This window comes from Perca fluviatilis, chromosome 9, assembly GCF_010015445.1.
Source record: "Perca fluviatilis chromosome 9, GENO_Pfluv_1.0, whole genome shotgun sequence".
Classification (NCBI taxonomy): domain Eukaryota; kingdom Metazoa; phylum Chordata; class Actinopteri; order Perciformes; family Percidae; genus Perca; species Perca fluviatilis.
Window position 1 is genome coordinate 7,285,614 of NC_053120.1, and position 19,579 is coordinate 7,305,192.

At 41.4% G+C, this 19,579-nt stretch overlaps 3 protein-coding genes across 4 annotated transcripts in view; 1 reads left to right on the forward strand and 2 right to left on the reverse strand.

Moving 5' to 3' along the window:
• Positions 1 to 146, forward strand: part of LOC120565613 (phosphatase and actin regulator 1-like) — a 22,213-nt gene extending 22,067 nt beyond the window's left edge. The window contains exon 12 of the mRNA XM_039811515.1: positions 121 to 146. Coding sequence (XP_039667449.1) covers positions 121 to 146 — 26 coding nt within the window. The remainder of the gene's footprint in view (positions 1 to 120) is intronic.
• Positions 147 to 1,391: 1,245 nt separating this feature from the next.
• tbc1d7 (TBC1 domain family, member 7) lies at positions 1,392 to 11,416 on the reverse strand. Its single transcript, XM_039811183.1, has 8 exons — positions 11,130 to 11,416; positions 9,545 to 9,673; positions 9,309 to 9,389; positions 8,574 to 8,764; positions 5,876 to 6,013; positions 4,626 to 4,771; positions 2,029 to 2,158; positions 1,392 to 1,915 (listed from the first exon to the last, which is right to left on the reverse strand). Exons 2-8 carry the CDS (start codon positions 9,654 to 9,656, stop codon positions 1,829 to 1,831), a joined length of 885 nt encoding a protein of 294 aa, XP_039667117.1. The 5' UTR covers positions 9,657 to 9,673; positions 11,130 to 11,416; the 3' UTR covers positions 1,392 to 1,828.
• An 804-nt stretch (positions 11,417 to 12,220) lies between these two features.
• The window catches only part of wu:fi04e12 (desmoplakin), a 39,187-nt gene continuing 31,828 nt past the window's right edge, over positions 12,221 to 19,579 (reverse strand). For both annotated transcript variants that reach the window (XM_039810886.1, XM_039810887.1), the window contains exon 24: positions 12,221 to 19,169. In XM_039810886.1, the coding sequence (XP_039666820.1) occupies positions 12,825 to 19,169 (6,345 nt within the window). In that variant the 3' untranslated portion in view covers positions 12,221 to 12,824. The remainder of the gene's footprint in view (positions 19,170 to 19,579) is intronic.

Here is a 19,579-nt window from a genome sequence, read left to right on the forward strand (position 1 = left end):
AAGTCATTAAAAAGTCATAGTAAACTTGACATGATTTTAGTGGTATAGTGAACGACCAGCCAACAGCATTTCTATAAAGTTCCTCACTTCCTCTTGTGTCGTCGTGGTCTCTCCCTGCAGGTTTCATCGGCCATAAGGTGGACTAGTCCGATCCGGGCCATGCTTTAATCCTCCCACACCGAGCCTCCAGTCTTGAGACCGCTCCCTGCTGCCCTCATACTTCTAACTGCTCCCCCTTTTCCAGCGTCGACTTCACCCGACTGACTGGACATGAGCACAACTCGTGGGCTGCGGCCGTCGCAGGAAACGTGAGCAAACACTTTTACAAGTAAAAAAAATAGATGAAACTCTCAACTGGCGTCTTCCCTTAGTGGAGATCTTTACAGACTTCTTGATATTCAAAAGCTTTTCAATTTTTTTTTAAGATGACGTGGCGGCGAGTTTACTTTGCAGCACTTGTTTGTTTTTGAAAAAAGGCTTTTGGAAGTCAAACAGAACCTGTGCCAACTTCCGAGGATGGGAACAGAAGGAGGTGAGGACAGGGATTGTATTCTTGCCTTTCACCGTGTTCTCCCTCCTTTCTCAACTTGGACTTGATCTTTTCTTGGGGGGGCGTGCTTGTGTTGGCACAGCGTTATTTCACAGATGACATCTCAGTGATGGTTGATCTCATTTTGCCAGAGGAATTCAAATCTCAAACAACTTGTTGTTGTTGTAGGCAGCTGAATCTTTAAAGAGTCACTTAAAATCCTAAACAAAATCCTGAAATGTAATAGTAAAAATGAACATATCCTAACACATAACCCATCAATCAACTGAGCAATAATTTCAGATTTTCACCTCATTTGTCAACAATTTCAGAATTTCTCCTCACTCATCTGTTTATGGGCTGCATTCAGGAGCTCAAAACTCAACTTTTCAGACGACAGACCCCCCCCATTTTAAACCAAAGCAACTTGACTTGCTGTGGAAGTCGCAATCTTGGATGCATCCCAGAGTGACTGCTGTTGAGAGTTCAGTAACCCACTGTGTCACTGTGCCTACAGGATTGTTTACAGGGATTTAAAAGTTGCCAAATTAACTTGAGTTTGATACAGAGTAGTATCTTTAGACACAGTAAGATGTTGCCGAACTCTCTGCCAAACTACAAGAAAGTAGACTTTTCCTTATTTTGTATTTCATTTTTTATTGTCTGAGATGAACCTTTGATGGTACAGAATATAAACAAAAACCTGCCACCTCACTTTTTTATTATTATTTACAGTGCATATTAGGTTCACGAATTGTCAGTTTTGACCATATTAACGGGAGAACTGGTTGATCTGTTGTGTGCGTTATGACTGTGTCCGAGTGTGTATGTACAAGCGTCGGTAATATTACTGTCTCTTGTATGTTGTAAAAAAAAAAAAAATGTTTTGAGAGACAAATGTTCTCAGAATTATGAAAGACTTGTACATAGCGAAGAAAGTAAGCGAGACTTTTGAAATGTTTTTATTTGTAAAGCAGAAAAAAAACTGCATGTGGGTATTAATTTATTGTGAGTCTTCTATGATGTATGCAGTTTCTTAAAGAAAGAAACTTATTAAAAAAAAAAAAAAAAAAGTTTATGCTTCCTTGCCTTCTTCTTCCAAACAGATTTTGTGCATCCGCTCTGAATAGCAGCTGTTTCCAGTTTCCTTTCCACGTATAGTTCTTCATACTCTTTGGGGAAAGCTGGGAATTCTCAGGACGTCCTCAGGCTTATTGTCTGTTAGTCTCTCAGTGGAGTAAGTCCTGGTGTATCCTGGGAAAAAGCACCTCTGGGCCCAGATGTGTGTGCTCCATGTGGCTATACGGCGTGCATTGGAGTGCCGCAGTATTTGTGCCACGAGTCGATGGCTTTAGTCACAATGGCGTCGGTGTTTTCCTGCGGTATCTGGAAGGGAAAGGGGTTATTGTGAGGTTTTACGCGGGCACATACTGCGAGGACAAAAACGATGCATTTATGTTTGGTGGACGACAACGTTAAGTGTTGCGCCGTTTACTCACGTTGCACAGAAACCGGACCACGCCTCCGGGCCGGGTGATTCCCATCAACGCGATCTTGTTGCTGAGCAGGATCTCCAGGGCCACGAACACCAGGATCTTACAGGAGCCGCTGATCACCTTGTCCCACACCCTAAAAACAATCAAAGGGCTCAGCTCATTTGACTGGCATGAAGAATTTCAGGTCAAGATGTAACAACAGTCTCATCGTTTGTATAGAACGAGAAGGATAGAGAAAAATGTACCCTTGTAACAGTTTGTTCAGACATAAATACACTCGATCTGTAGCTTTCAAGCTGAGCAACAAATGTGAACATTTAACTAGGACTAGGGCTGGGCGATATGGAGAAAATCAGATATCACGATATTTTTGACCAAATACCTCGATATCGATACCGCAACGATATTGTAGTTTTGACTATTGGTGCTTTCACAAAATATTTACACAGTGAGATTTTAGATAAATAATCATCAGTAATGTGGATATAATGACTAGGTCTGGTGAGTTCACAAAATGACATCACTGTACTGTAATGCAGCCTTTAAAACCAGGAAAAGACACCACTTATGTCTTATCACGATATTACAATATCCAAATCTAAGACGATATCTAGTCTGATATGACGACATCGCTATAATATCGATATATTGCCCAGCTCTAACTAGGACTGGACAGTTGTATTCTGCTGTTTTCTTTGGTGTTACGGCTTTGTCTCTTCTTGCTCTTGTGCGCCCATAAGCCACTGCATAACGTTAACACTTTCTCAACACTAGGACTTCATTGTGTGGCAGGTTTCCACTGAGAATAATTTAAAATCCTGTTTCTTGTCATCTCTTAGTAGCTGTATGTCCGGATGCAACTTAAAACCCCAGGATCGACAAAATCAGCCTGAAAACAGCCCGACACACATGGGGAGGCAGAAACCAAAATGAGTATTGGGCATGACTTCTGACATGACTTTTCTTTTTTAAACACTAACCTCTTAGAGCACACGTGTCAAACTCCAGGCCCGCAGGCCAAATTTTGATCCGGCCCGTGTATCAATTTAGGTTCACAATCAATTTTGGCCCATCTAGTTGTGCGCCAAACCAAAAACATGGGAAACTGTTTTTCAACTTGCAATTACGCGACACTCAAAGCAGAATTTGGAACATTTGCCAACTTTGAGACTCAGAAATTCCCCCAGAAGCAGAGAGATTGCATATTCTGGCTGTGAAATAGCTTGTTGTGAGTCAGCTGTTTGGTAGCCTACTTAGAAAATGTAATCATCGTTTTGCTTGATTTGCTGAATTCTAGGATGACTTTGGAACTTTTTTTTGCTGACTTTTTCAGGGCTTTATGTGGACCAAACTGTAAGTGAGAAGACTATATGAGACATGCAATAATTGAGTCAAAGATATTTTCAATTAAATAAAAGCATGTCAATAAACTATACATGTCTGGCCCTTGATGTGATTCTCTCTTCCCTGTCTTAGAGCATTAGTAATTACCGGGCAAATATGTCAATGCAGGTCATAAAAGACGACAAGCTCCAATTGGGTGGGGCTTAACGAGTAGAATTAATCATCTAATGTGACATCTTGAGAGTTACGTTTTGTGTAGTGCACAGATTTATGCAAAATGTGCAGTGGTGGAATGTAACTAAGTACATTTACTCAACTACTGTACAATTTTGAGGTTTGAGTTTTACCATTTTATGCTACTTTATACTTCTACACTACATTTTGGTGGCAAATATTGTACTTGTTTACCCCATTACATTCATTGTAAAGCTTTAGTTACTTTGCAGATTTAGATTATTAATACAAAATCAACTAATTTATGATGACTTATGCAAGGTGAAGCTTCCCATCAGTACATAGAGGAAGTACATTCAGCTCCCCCTTCACCAGCTGCAACATTAAAGAGATGAACACATTAATGTATCAATTATAATTCAGTAATTTATATTAAACGCTAAATGTCTTCGGTGAAAGTGCCTTTAAAGTTTTTGCACCCTCATCCTGGTATAAATTGCAGAATCATCTTAAATTAGACTAACCTACCAACAATGACACAGTTTAAAATTAGGATAAAAGGACTATTTGAGTACTAAATGTGCTGCTACTGAGCGCTGCTGGTGATGATGTTGAGATTTTAAATTGCAAATTGTCTTTTTCTGTTTAATGTTGTCTGTTTTTCACTGTATATTTTAATATGGAACTACTATACTGCTGTCTTGGCCAGGACTCCCTTGAAAAAGAGATTCTGAATCTCGATGGGATTATTTCCTGGTAAAATAAAAGGTTAATAAATAAATACTCTGCATGATAAGCATTTAAAAACATGTTTTTAAATACTTTATACTTTAATGGTAATACTTTTGATTGAGTAAAATTTGGAATGCAGGACATTTACTTGTAACAGAGTATTTCTACACTGTAGCGTTGCTACTTTAAGTAAAAGAACGGAGTACTTCTTCCATCACTGGGAATGGAGTTAGAAGATCCTGCAAAAAGCCTAAATATTATCGTGGGCAGCTGCAAAGAAAGATTTAGAAAAATCTAAGTCTGCTGTGCGTTGGTTCGGTCAAAGTGTGATCTGATGTCAGGTTTGGGACCTCTGGAGGCTGGATTCGGGCAGGCAGCCGGCGAAGCAGCGCCTGAACCAGAGGCTGTAGGGCAGCTGAGCCAGGGCGCCGCAGCTCTTCAGATGGTTCAGCAGGCGAGGCTCCTCCTGACTCAGGTAGTGCTCCAGGCTCTTCGGCTACGCCACCACACAACACAAGGAGACAACAACAGTCTTACTTTACAGTGATGCACATTTAAAAAAAAAAAAAAATGATGTGATTCAAACTCCTGAGTAGGGCTGCACAATATATCGTTTTTTTATCGTTATCGCAATATCAACTGGCGCTATAAACACATCGCGAAAGGCTGCGACAAATCGCCATAGACACTCAAGAGATTTTTTGTGTTAGTTGAAAGAAGATATCGGTAGTTTTTTTGTGATTGTTGCGGGCAAAAATCCTTGATTATGTGGCACGTTTTCTTAAAAAATGCGATGGAATATGCGGGATATTTATACAATTTTATGCGATGAAATTGCGGGAACTTGCAAAAACTGCAGTTTGATGAAAAAGAGAAAAAAAAGTGATTCCCCCAACACCCTGCTTTTCGATGATGTTCACGTCACGTCTGAAAATTACAGTTTAAAAAGGTACTGTCATTCTTTTTTAGTGCTGCCTTTTATAGTCAATTCAATGTTAAATTTGTTCAGTAAAATAATGTTGGAAAATATTTCCTTTCGTTTATTTTGGGGATTTTAGCAGAATACTGAAAGCAGTAGAAATGCAGAACTGAGTACACTTTAATATCTGTTTATTTATCGCAAGAAATATCGCTATCGCAATATTCTACAACCTTATCGCATATTTTTCCGCATATCGTCCTCCTTTGTCATATTAACTGTGCCACTTCATAAACTAAATTTACACTTCATATGCTTTGTATCTTTTTTTATGCGTGTTTAAAACTACACCAGGGCTATAAAGAAAAAAAAACTACAAAAGCCTTCGATTAATTTTGCTTTACAAATATATACAGTTTAATTCTGTAATAATCATTTCAAGACCCATGTCACCATCCACTTTTGTAGCTGTTGCCCTCTATAAACCATTTTTTATCAATTCAGGTTGGGTTTTTTGTAATCCATTTGCTTTCAACGTTTGATTAAAAATTCTTAGCACGAGGTCCACCTATGGGAAGTTTTTGTGAGCCTTACTTGTTTGAATTCCATCCACTGATGAAGGCCACAAAATGGAGCTGAAAGCTCTGAAAAATGTCCAGTCAAGAAAAATGTAACACTCACGAGGTGGGGCACGGAGTCTCCAAACTTTGTGTGGAACTGATTGATGAAAGACTTGATCAGCCAATAGCAATCAATAGGATCGTCTACGATCTCCTCCATGGCTCGACTGATGGAGAGGAAGTCCTCGTTCTCTTCATCCTGAAACAAAAAAAGGGTAACACTTTACTTGAAGGGATCTACATAAGAGTGACATGAGACTGTCATGAACACATGAACCCTAACCATAACCATAACTTGTCATGACAAAAACCGAATGACACTTACTAAAAGAAGCGTTATGTCATAAATGTTTATGACTTGTTTATGTTAATGACACGTTCATGACAGTGTCATGTCACTCTTATGTAGATACCTTCAAGTAAAGTGTAACCGAAAAAAGCAACACACCACATCAACATCATCATCAAGTGACTGATAGGAACAACAATCTTTGAAATTGGTCCAGTATTAAGCGTAAACGCTGTAATCGGCTAAAAATTACTGTTTATTTACATGGAGTCTGATGGCTTTAGCGAACACAATTTCGCGGATGTTTTTATGTCTTAAAAAAAGGATCTTACTCTTTAACAGAAAGGTCGACCTCCTTAGAAATCCTTTCCATAATGTTGTCAGACACTTAAAATATTAATCTGAGCCTGTCAGTGGCCAAACGAGCACTTTTGTGAAGGTAAATGCAAGCTGGACAACTGCCCCTATTAACTTACATTGTAGCTTGTTTCGCCGCAGCCGACTGCAGCGATCTCGCTTAATACTGGACCAATGTCAAAGATTGTAGTTACCCTTTAAGGAGTTTTATATAATTATTTCTTAGCAAAAATAAACTTTTAAGAGTAAAAAAAAAAAGAAAGATGGATCATTATTTTTTAAATAGTTAAAAAGGTCCCATGGCATGAAAATTTCACTTTATGAGGTTTTTAACATTAATATGTGTTCCCCCAGCCCGCCTATGGTCCCCCAGTGGCTAGAAATGGTGATAGGTGTAAACCGAGCCCTGGGTATCCTGCTCTGCCTTTGAGAAAATGAAAGCTCAGATGGGCCGATCTGGAATCTTCTCCTTATGAGGTCATAAGGAGCAAGGTTACCTCCCCTTTCTCTGCTTTGCCCGCCCAGAAAATTTGGCCCACCCATGAGAGAGAGAGACATCATGGCTTTCAAACGAGCAAAGTGGCAGTTAGTCAAGGCGACCCCCCACCCTCCACCTTGCCCCCCTCTCTCCTCAATAGCTACAGACACAGAAATGGCACATCCTAAGGAAAGCTCATTGTGGGACTGGCTCTAGTGGCTGTAATTCTGCACCAAGGCTGAATTTCGGGAAAGAGTCTTCAGATACAGCATCAGGGGACCATTAAGGTCTATATAAAAGCATCCAAAAAGCACCATGTCATGGGACCTTTAAGCGTCTAACCCATTTAAGTAATTGTGAGTCACTAATTATGGCTAATACATAGTTAGGCAAAACACTACATGGCTCTTACACTGACAGCAGGGATATGGAGGGTGATTAGGACACATTCCCACTGCTAAATGGAAGTCGGTGGTTTCCCTGTTTAATTATGGTCCAGAGTATAGACCTACTTAGTGGGTTACTGATGTGGAACTGAAAACCAAAGAGTTTTTTGTGGTAAAGATTGCTTCATGATTCTATAATTATGAATTCATAATAAAAGGCTTGGTGCTAACTTCAAACTGGGCTGCTTGAACAGGGAGCTATCCATTAATTGCAGAAACATCATGTCATAAGCCACAGTATGAAGCATGGTTTGTCATTTCCATAGTAATTTGATGGTACCACAACTATTAACTTACAGATGTGAATATATATATATATATATATATATATTGTTTTAAACTATAAAACAATAATTTGGTGGCCCCCCTGCAGAACTCTGAGGACCCCCTGTTGAAGATCTCTGTATAATTAATTAATTAATTAATTAATTAATTAATTAATTAATAATAAGAGAACGGTAGTGGGGCGTGGACGTGGAGGAAATACCAGAAGACATGCTTACTTTGCTTTGAAGTTGCCTTCACAATAAAAGCATATTTGGGACCTTTACCGTACTAGCGTTGTGTATAGGATGTAGAGATAGGTCACGAGAAAGGCATTTTAGGGGTGGAAATATTCTGACTGCTATTGCTACTACCAAAGAATTTCTAATAAGACCGGCTTTGCTACTACGCTTTTATTTCGACAGTGCAACCCGGAAGTGTTCCGGTAACAACAACTGTGGTAGGAATGTAGCTAACGTCAGCGTGTCGTAAATATATTTTTTGGAAATGTGTGATATATATATATATATATATACACATATATACACACACACATACATACACACACATGCCCCATGTCTTTATCAATTCTGGCTGACTTGTTAAGGCCCAGTGAATTTTTAAGAAATAAAAATGATGGTCACATTAAAAATTCTGTTTGTGTCATTAATTAACAAACCTCTATATCTCGGTTCACTCACATATCTCGTCCTACAACCTCCTTTTTTGGGTTGCATCAGTATGACATTTCTACATTCTTCTCTTATTAGTTTAGCTGAGCATCTAAAACACCGCGGTCATAAATCCTGCATGGACAGTACAGCACAAATATGAACTTTTCACCATTCATCATCTCATGTTTTTTTCTGATGCTTTATGAGTCTCAAATATGGCAATGTTACTCTGTGTGTGTGCTTCATCTTACCGGGGCGGAGGTCTCGGAGCACCGCGGGAGCACCTGGTTCTCCAGCTGGAACATGCGCAGGTAGACGTGGGTGGAGGGTGTGGAAGAGTTGATGTATCTCATCACCTCCAGAGCCTCCAGGATGTCCTGGTACTGCTCCTTCCTGTAGCCAGCCACCAGAGCATGAGAGTCACTGTGGGGAGGAAGGACTCCTGCAGGAACAGGAGAGTTTATTTGTTTGGCATCATTAGTTCATGCATAGTCTCGCATTGCCAGACCTGGCTAGTCCACACAGCATTCTGGGATAGGAGATAAACGTGCTCTGGTTAATTGGCATTTCTTTAAACCGATCACAAATCGTCATGGGCGGCGCTAAGCTGCCGGACGGAGCAATGGTGCCTCTGCAAAATAGCCTCGGAAAGGAACTTGTTTTGGTGAAACGTGTACGTTCAAAGGTTGTTTTAGTCGTACAACAGAAAACTCAGATTGGACAGATAGTCTAGCTAGCTGTCTGGATTTACCCTGCAGAGATCTGAGGAGCAGTTAACCATAGTCCTCCACCAGAGTTTATAATTCCAACACAAAGAAAGCAGAAGGTGACGGACATCCGGCAGAATGTCCGGCAGAATTTTCCGCAGCAGCGGAGCAATCCCGGAAGTGAAACGTCGTGGATATAGACTAGCTTATGCATAAATCACATTTGATTGTTGTACATGCACTTTTGGAAATGCACGCCATTACTGTGATGTGTCTTACCCAACAATACCTTCCACACATGGACCCTGTACATAGAGGGGAGGGGGAACCTCTGACTGAAGGTGCTCAGCTTTTCTAGATCTGTTAGAACAGTGAGAACATTGGTTAACAGGACGAGAACTGACTTACAGGCTCCAAAGCTCAACCACAAACAAATGAGGAATAATGTAAAAGCATTCAGCACGTAAGCCATGTTAAGACAGAAATGGATGTGTAAATTATGAACTGTTACTAACCCAGAGGATTATCCTTGAGCAGTATTTCCAGAGATTTCTTCTCCTCCACTCCTCTGAAGCCCACTTTCTCATAATACGCAGAGCGGAAATTCCTCTGAGGGTCGTCAGCCATATTTTGGCCAGTGACGCCTAAACACAACATTTCCAAAAACCTGTAGTGTGTAGTGTGTTGCATAGAGAGGCAAAAAAGCTGCCTAAAAGACTAAAACAACATTTGATCTGTATCTTAAGAGCCATTGGTGGAGTGTAAGTAAGTACATTTACTGGAGTAAGGTACTTGAGTACAAATTTCAGGTACTTTAACTTCACTTAAGTCCTTTCCTTTCATGCCATTTAATGCTATACTTCTACTCTACTACATTTAAGGGGGGAAATATTGTACTTTTTACTGTACTACATTTATTTGAAAGCTTAGTAACTAGTAAACGAATTAAGATTTTTTGCATACATTTATGGGGAGTGGTGGTCTAGTTGTTAAAGAAGCGAGCTTGGGACCGTGGAGGTCGCCGGTTCAATCCCCAGACCGACAGGATAAAATCTGGGTGGGGAAAAGTGAGCAGTGCTTGTCCCTTGCACCACTTGCCCTTGAGCAAGGCCCTTAACCCGAGCTGCTCAGTGACCAACAGATCAGACTGTGGTAGCTTCCAGGTATGAATATGTAACTGTGTGAATGTGACACATCATCGTTGCAAATGAGAATTTCTTCTCAATCGACTTACCTGGATAAATAAAAGTTAAATAAAAAAAATCTAAAACAGTGTATGGTTCCATGTGAGGATTTACTGCTTTATTTATTTTAATCATTGTAAGACATTTTTAAGAATCTTGAATCACTGTGAAGGTGTCACTTTGGGCTCTTGGTAATTGCGATGAGCATTTCTCACAATTTTTAAGAAAGTTTTACAAAACAATGTATTGATTAACGTTAGCTCATCGAGAAAACACTCAACAGATTCATCCATAATGAAAATAATTATTAGACGAAGTCTAATACAAAATAGTTACGCTCCACCGCAACCAACTACAACAGTAAAACATTGCTTTTATATTAATGCATGAGTAATACTAATCTAATGCTATAGTAACCCTGCACTTAGTGATACCAGATATAGCTCCAAACTCTGGAAACACTGGAACACGCATCTCTACCGGTTTTAATTATTGTGCATAGCTATTTGAATGTCTGTATGTACGTATGAATGTATGTATGTTTGTTTTGTATGTTCCCTTTATGTAATATGTGGTAGTCAGTATGTCTATATGTATGTATGTATGTTTGTGTGTTTGTTTGTACCCCTCTTGTAATATGTTAAAGTGTACTTTTCAATCTGGACCTTGAATCTGTAAATAAAGTTTTATATATATTTTTTTAAGTAAAGGATCTGAAGAGCAGATCGTGAATACTGGTTTATGTCGTTAAAGTTCATGTGAAAAATCCTTCAATTTCGAAGCAAATTATAAATGTGAGGCTGACAAAGACAGCGCAGTGAGGTATTTCATTCTAGTAGCTACATTTCAACACGTGTAGGTTAGCAAAACGGAGTGATACATGTTTGTTAAATTAAATAGGTAATATTACTCTTACCTTGTAACGTTACTGGTGTGTTTCACGCAGACTGTATAATTATAGCTTTAAGCTAGTTAGCTAACTTCATGACTTCAGCCAACGCTCAGGGCCCAACAAGGACGAACCTTATGTTACTGTAACGTTTACATTTACGGCAAGACGACTCGGTTTACAGACGTTTAGGTGGACGTTGTCCTAGCACTGCAGACAAATACATTTCCAAAAAATATATTTACGACATGCTAACGTTAGCTACATTCCTACCACAGTTGTTGTTACCGGAACACTTCCGGGTTGCACTGTCGAAATAAAAGAGTAGTAGCAAAGCCGGTCTTATTAGAAATTCTTTGGTAGTAGCAATAGCAGTCAGAATATTTCCACCCCTAAAATGCCTTTCTCGTGACCTATCTCTACATCCTATACACAACGCTAGTACGGTAAAGGTCCCAAATATGCTTTTATTGTGAAGGCAACTTCAAAGCAAAGTAAGCATGTCTTCCGTTATTTCATCCACGTCCACGCCCCACTACCGTTCTCTTAATTATTAATTAATTAATTAATTATACAGAGATCTTCAACAGGGGGTCCTCAGAGTTCTGCAGGGGGGGCACCAAATTATTGTTTTATAGTTTAAAACAATAGGTATATATATATATACATGTCATCAATTATTGTTTTAATAGCTTAGTATTGTATGCACCATAAAAAAGTATATCTAAAGGCTCTAGGCCACCCTACACGTTATTGTAGGCCCAATTTTTATATGCAGCTCAATTTTATACATTATATATATATATATATATATATATATATATATATAGTAAGGGGTCCCTGCTCGTCTCTTTTTTAGTTGAGGGGTCCTTGGACTAAAAAACGTTGAAGACCCCTGTCTTAATACATCCATGTTCACTACTTCCAATTGTAGCCTACTTTTATTTTGAGCAGGGCTCGTAGTGCATAATTAAACATAAGTTTTTGTTGTATTTCAAAGGTTGTTGACTTTGAAGTACTTGGTTTTTATTTGTATGTAATGGGCAATAAACCTGATTCTGATGTAGCTATCAAAACTGTATGAAAACTGAACATGAATGAACAGTCATGAATCCATATAAGCAAAACACAAAAGTTTTATTTTGAGATATTGAGAAACTGTTACAAAGCACTAAAGAGCAAAAAAACAATGGTTAACAACTGAATCAGTAAAAAATGTAGTTAAGCCAATGTATGTAACCAAACCTTGAATCCTTCCCCTCAGAAAACAGGCATTTTAGATGACAAATAAATGTAAACATAACACCATTTTGTTACCAATGTAAAGTTTTAAAAGAAATAACCTTCCATGAAGATTTTGAAAAATATATTTGTAATAACTGTATGCAAGAATATGGCAATCATTTCCAATTCTAAAAGGCACCCACAATTATATTAACATCCACTTTATTTTAAATCTTAATACCTTAACACACTTTAGTCCATTTCCACAAAAAACATCTCTGTAGTGTTTGCTTTAAGCTCATTTGTTTGAACTATGGCATTTTAAAAGCATAGCAACACCAAAGCTAAAATCTAAAACTACGCAAACAGTTTAAGAACATTATATTTGAATTTTTCTTATCATATACAACACACACAAGTTCATATCTAAACAATCAGTATACTTTTAAGAAACTGATTTATTTGCAAGAGCATGAATGTGCAGTAACTTTTCTTGATTTATTTGGTGGATGTGGCGTAGAAGGTGGTGAAGCTAGAATGACTTTGTAAAGCTGATGAGGAGGTGGAGCCTAGGTCCACACTGCTCCTGCGGGAGCCTTGTCGTGAGCCACTCCTGGAGCCAGCGGTGGAGCCTGGGCCAGAGGCAAAATTGTAAGGACTGCTGATCCCTCTGGAAGACACAGATGATGCCTGGAGCATTTTCAACCCATTGCTTTCCTCCTCCAAACAATTATCCAGAGCCTCCTTGTAAGAGATCTTAAGTTTGGTCTTGGGGCAGGTCAGGTTCTTTGTGTGGTGTCTTATGTCTTGGAGCTTCTGGCCTGCTTTCACATCTATCCAGCCCATTTTGACAGCATCTTCTATGGATCTTCTACAGCCCATTTCTGGGTCATAAAGCCCCCCTGTTACAAACTGGAACTCCAGGAACCTATGCCCTGCCTCATATGGTAGCCACGACTCTTTCATGGCCTGAGCAGCAGACATCTTCTTCCTGGTTTTTAAATCCTCAAAGCCAAAGAAGGCTTTCTGGGCAGGCTTGAGCTTAGGGGCCATGTCGTCATTTATTATGCCCAGGCGGGTGGCCTCTTGGATGCTTAGCCTATGGCCATTTTTGGGATTGATGAGTCCTCCAGTGCAGACCTGAGCCTCCAGCAGTCTCTGTGCAGTGATGGAATCCACCAGACCTCGATTCAAAGCCTCTGTGATGGTTATCTTCTCCAAAGTGTCTGTGTCAAAGATGGCACCCACGGGTTCCTGTTCCCCCACTGCTTCAACAGGAGAAGCCAGGTTGATAGATACGCTGGATATATTCCTAAGGGAGTCAGTTGAGTCTTGGGCTAAACTGCTGGTTGTGGCACTTCGCTCTGTGACAGTGGTAGTTCTTGTTGTGGTCATCTTAGCGAGAGTAGGTGATAAGGGTCTTGACAGGACTGATGATGATGACGATGAGGATGTCACTGACGCTGGGACTGAGGCTGCTGATGTTCTTAAAGTTGTTGATGTCACCAAAGATGTAGCCGGGGATGCTGATGTTCTTGAAGTTAATGATGATGATATCACTGAAGATGTACCTGTGGCTGCTGATGATCTTGAAGTTGATGACGATGACGACAATGATGAGGATGATCCAAGTTTGGTCTTGTTTTTGATGATATCTGCAAATTGATTAAGGGTGATGGTACGCGATTGGTATTTATCTAGATCCGATTGATTAATTACTTGTGTTTCAAGCAGCTCAGTTATATCAAACTGTCTTCCAGTCTTCCTGTCAATGATAACAAACTGTGTGGAACCATCTGGAGCAGTGATAGTGATCTCTTCCCACTCACACTCCTGCCCGGACAGCTCCACGAAGGTTTCGTAGTCAATAAACCCTTTGTCATATGCTTCACGTACTGTCATCTCTTTATTAGTTTCTGGGTCCACAATTACCACTCTCCTCTTTCTCATAGTGTTCTTCAGAGTCGACTCTAGCTTTTTCTTGTCCATGATAAGCAAAAGGATGAGGCCCGTCTTCTTATCTGTGATACAGCGTTTCTTAAGTTCCAGATAAGTTAGGTTTTCCTCTGTGTTGGGGTCAAAGAAACCCTTAGTATTAACATTCGGATCAGTCAGAATGCTGTTCATTTTTTTGTCAAAGTAACCTCTCTTGTAGGCTACATTCACGTCAATACGATGGCTGTGTTCAGGATCAATGATACCACCGCTGGCAATCTGGGCCTCTAGAAGACGCATGCCATGACCTTTCTCCACTAGACCTCTCTCTATGGCCTCAAAGTGGGAGATAACCTTGTCTGTACCAGGCAGTTTGTAACCAGTCACAGCCCTCTCTGCTGATAGCAGGTTGTCCTTAAACTCTGGCCCAAACAGTCTTTTATTGTAGGCATCACTAACAGTCAGGTATTGGTTGTTGACAGGATCAACTATAAAACCTGAGGCAGCCTGGGCCTCAAGCAGTTCCAGAGTGGTCCCAGGTCGCAGCAGTCCGTTTTTCATGGCCTGATAGATGGACATCACCTTAGCACTGTCCTCATCATAAACTCCTGCGATGCAGGTGGAACCTCTCAGGTAGGAGCGCAGACGGTCTTCAATGTCCTGGCTTGTCAATCTGCCCTCCCTCAGGCTGTCCATATCCGACTGGTCTAATAGATTTGCATCCACTAGATCTATGACCGACACCTGGCCCCTGAGCCCCTGGACAGTTAATGGCTTTTTAGGTTCAGGGAGAAGCAAAAGACCTGTGCTTGGATCTGCTTTGCATTTTTTCTTCAGAGATACATAGGTGGATGCTAGTTGCGTGTCTGGGTCTATATAACACTCAGGATACCGATTCAGGGCCTGGGATAGGTCCTGATCTATGAGATCCCTATCCAGAGCAATGTTTTTGGCTAGGAACACACTGAGGGCAGGGTCCAAAATGCCCCCTACAGACTCTTGAGCCTGAAGTATACGTAGAGCTGTGTCCTTGTCAATTAATCCCTTCTTCATGGCTTGGCCTGCTGAGAGGAGCTTGCCAGTATTTGGCTCTCTGTAACCTATAGCAGCAGCTTCCGCTGCAAACAACTTTGATTCATCCTCCTTATCCACTACTCCTTTAGCACATGCTTCCTTTACAGTCAGTTTCTGATTTGTTTTGGGGTCAATGATATTGCCGGTGGCTGCCTGAGCAATCAGTAGCATGTCAGCACAGTCAGAGGACATTATTTTCTGTTTCTTGGCTTCTGTAAAAGACATTTTCCCTAAAGGTCCAGCTGCAACACCAGCAATTGACCCTGTCCCCTTCAGAAAGACCATTTTATCCACAGAAACCTCTGGGACAGTTTTCTCCCCCTTCATCAGTTGTTTAAATGTTCGTTTGTCCAGGACCCCACAATCAAGCAACTGTTGTGCTGTGACGGTCTTACGGACACCATCAAAGAATAGTTTGGAGGGGTCAAACTTCTCAGAGACTGGCAAAAGTTGTAGGCTTGCTTGTGGCTCTGTCTTGCATCTTTCTTTCAAAGTTCCATAGCTGGCATCCTGCTCACTGTCTGGGTCAAGGTAACATTCTGGACTCTGGTTTAGAGCATGACAGATGTCCTCATCTAAAATGTTACGTTTTATAGCTGTATCTTTGGGGAGGAACACACTGAGATTGGGATCTATAATACCTCCCACAGACTCCTGGGCCTGCAGCAGGCGTAGCCCAGTCTTCCTGTCAATTAATCCCTTCTTCATGGCCTCAAACACTGAGAGAGGCTTGGCTGCACTAGGATCTTTGAAGCCCACAGCAGCAGCCTCTGCTACCAATAATCTGTCTCGATCCCTAATATCCACCACTCCTCTGGCACATGCCTCCGCTACTGTCAGCTTCTGATAGGTTTTAGGGTCAATGATGTGGCCAGTGGCAGCCTGGGCTTCTAGAAATAAATCTGCACTATCTAGGGGCAGCAACATCTGTCTCTTGGCTTCTGAGAAAGACATTTTTCCATCACGTCCAGTTACCACCCCAGCAATGGGTCCAGTCCCCTTAAGATAGACTATCTTTTCCATAGACACTGCTGGGACCGTTTTGACCCCTTTCACTAGTTGGTCAAGTGTAGGTTTGTCAAGGACTCCGCATTCAAACAACTGCTGTGCTGAGACTGGCTTGCGGATTCCATCAAACATCAGTTTGGAAGGGTCTTTCCTCTCAGTAATTGGCAAAAGCATCAGGCCTGTGTGAGACTCTGTTTTGCTTCTATTCTTTAGAGTCCTATAGCTGGCATTACGCTCAGTGTCTGGGTCAATGTAACACTCAGGACTCTGGTTTAGAGCATGACAGAGGTCATCATCCAAAAGGTTACGCTTTATAGCTGTGTCTTTGGGGAGGAACACACTGAGATTGGGATCTAGAATGCCACCAGCAGACTCCTGGGCCTGCAGCATACGTAGTCCAGTCTTCCTGTCAATTAATCCCTTCTTCATTGCCTCAAACACTGAAAGAGGTTCAGCTGTGCTAGGATCCCGGTAGCCCACAGCAGCAGCTTCTGCTGCCAAGAGTCTATCTCGATCTCTAATATCCACCACTCTTCTGGCACATGCTTCCTCTACTGTCAGCTTCTGACTGGTTGTGGGGTCAATGATGTGTCCTGTGGCAGCCTGTGCATCCAGTAGCAAATCTGCACTATCTGGGGGCAGGAGCATCTGTTTCTTGGCCTCTGATAAAGACATTTTCCCTAAGGGTCCAGCTGCCACACCAGCAATTGATCCTGTCCCCTTTAAAAAGATCTTCTTATCCACAGACACCTGTGGAATAGTTTTCTCTCCCTTCATTAGTTGGTTAAGTGTGGGTTTGTCCAGCACCCCACAATCAAGCAACTGTTGTGCTGTTACTGGCTTACGAACACCATCAAAGATCAGTTTGGAAGGATCTAGCTTCTCAGTGATTGGCAAAAGTAATAGCCCTGTGTGAGGCTCTGTCTTGCACCTTTTCTTTAATGCTCCATAGCTGGCATCACGCTCAGTTTCCGGGTCACGGTAACACTCAGGACTCTGGTTTAGAGCTTGACGGAGGTTTTCATCCAAAAGGTTGAGCTTGATAGCTGTATCTTTGGGGAGGAACACACTGAGATTGGGATCTAGAATGCCTCCCACAGACTCCTGGGCCTGCAGCAGGCGTAGGCCAGTCTTCCTGTCAATTAATCCCTTCTTCATGGCCTCAAACACTGAGAGAGGCTTGGCTGCGCTAGAATCCTTGTATCCCACAGCAGCAGCTTCAGCTGTCAATAATCTGTCTCTATCCTTAGGGTCCACCACCCCTCTGGCGCATGCCTCCTCTACGGTCAGCTTCTGATTTGTTCTGGGGTCAATGATGTGACCTGTGGCAGCTTGGGCTTCCAGTAGCAAATCTGCACTATCTTCAGGCAGGAGCAGCTGTTTCTTGGCTTCTGACAAAGACATTTTTCCTTGACTCCCAGCTACAACCCCAGCAATAGGTCCAGTCCCCTTCAGATTTACGTTTTTGTCTACAGACACCTCTGGGACATTTTTTTTCCCATTTTCTAGAGCTTTAAATGTTGGCCTGTCCAGGACACCACAATCAAGCAGCTGCTTGGCAGTGACAGGTTTCCGAACACCGTCAAAGATGAGTTTGGAGGGGTGTACCTTCTCAGGGATAGGAAGAAGCAGAAGGCCTGTGTGTGGCTCTACCTTACATCTCCTCTTCATTGACATATAGGTCACACCATCCTCACTCTCTGGGTCCAGGTAGAGCTCAGGCCTCTGATTCAGAGCACGATATATGTCATCATTAATTAGATTACGCTCAACGGCTGTATCTTTGGGAAGGAACACACTGAGTACGGGATCTAGGATGCCCCCCACAGACTCCTGGGCTTGTAGCAGACGCAGTGTTGTGTTCTTGTCAATCAGTCCTTTCTGCATGGCCTGAAATACTGAAAGGGGTTTGCTTGTACCAGGACCACCATATCCTACAGCTGCAGCTTCTGCTGCAAGCAACCTTTCTCTGTCTTCTTCATCAACCACACCTTGATTGCATGCCTCTTCAACTGTCAACTTCTGATTAGTCCTGGGGTCAATTATGTGGCCTGTGGCAGCCTGAGCATCTAGTAGCAGGTCAACGCTATCTGATGGCAGCAGATTCTCTTTCTTGGCTTCGGTGAAAGTCATTTTGCATTGGGGTGCAGCAATAGACCCAGAACCTTTCGGACCTTCAATTACTACCCCAGCAATTGGGCCTGTCCCTTTGAGACTGATTTTTTTGTCGACAGACACTTCAGGGACAGTCTTCTGCCCCTTCACAAGCTGGCTGAATGTTGGTTTGTCCAAAACACCACAGTCAAGTAGCTGGTTTGCTGTGACTGGCTTACGGACTCCATCAAAAACCAAAGTGGAGGCATCCAAGGTTGGGGGCTCTCTAGCTCTCGTCAGCTCAGTTTCCATGGTTCTTTTGACAATGGCCACCTCTTGCAGTTCTTTCTGCATGGTTGACAGTCTACTTTTATATGTCTCATCAAGCTCCCGGAGTTCCCTCATCAGCCTTTCTATCTCACTTTTCAAAGAGTTCTTTTCCCTCTCCAGACGTTCCTTGTCTGTGTCATATTGCCTGATCAGGCCCTCCTTACTTTCATACTGGTCTTTCCAGTAACCTAAATCCCTCTTCATCCTCTCAATCTCCTCCTGTAGACGTTGCTTATTGCGAAGCTCAGACTCTTGGGACAATTTAATGCGACTAAGTTCCTCCTCTAGCCTTATGTAACGATCTTTGTCCTTTTCTGACAACTGCAATTTTAGCAAAAGAGCATCTCTCTCCATCACAATCTCACTGTACTGGGACTGAATGGATTGCATCATGGCCGATGTCTGCAGAAAAATAGAGGGGAAAAGCAGAGAAACAAAAGGTTAGTCAACTCAGATATATATATTGATAAATTTACTGTATATAAAAGAACCCTACTTTTCTTTTCTCCATTTCATATCACGGTATACAATCGTACAATCAATGACACTGGGATATAAAAGGTTTGGATTTAAATAAAAATGAAATCAGAAATGATCAAGCTACTATCAAAATTAACTGCACCTAAATTTGTACTGGTACTACAGTAGTAAACCAAAAATGGAAAACTTTAATACTATCAAACAGGACAGCAAACATACTTGCTCTATTGTTTTTTTTTCAAGCAACAGAATACTTAAGGGAGGTCCAACATTTTGGCTCACATTTTAATTAAAAGCAACAGAAGTGATGTCGCAAATTGAATGTTTCTGTT

Bases quoted from the DNA above. Each gene is read 5' to 3' on its own strand.
- tbc1d7 (XM_039811183.1), bottom strand. From the start codon at position 9,656: ATGGCTGACGACCCTCAGAGGAATTTCCGCTCTGCGTATTATGAGAAA. The intron at 9,390-9,544 runs GTTAGTAACAGT...CTGTTCTAACAG, and splicing joins GCTCAAGGATAATCCTCTGG to ATCTAGAAAAGCTGAGCACC. The intron at 8,765-9,308 runs GTAAGACACATC...CTGTTCCTGCAG, and splicing joins TGTGTGGAAGGTATTGTTGG to GAGTCCTTCCTCCCCACAGT.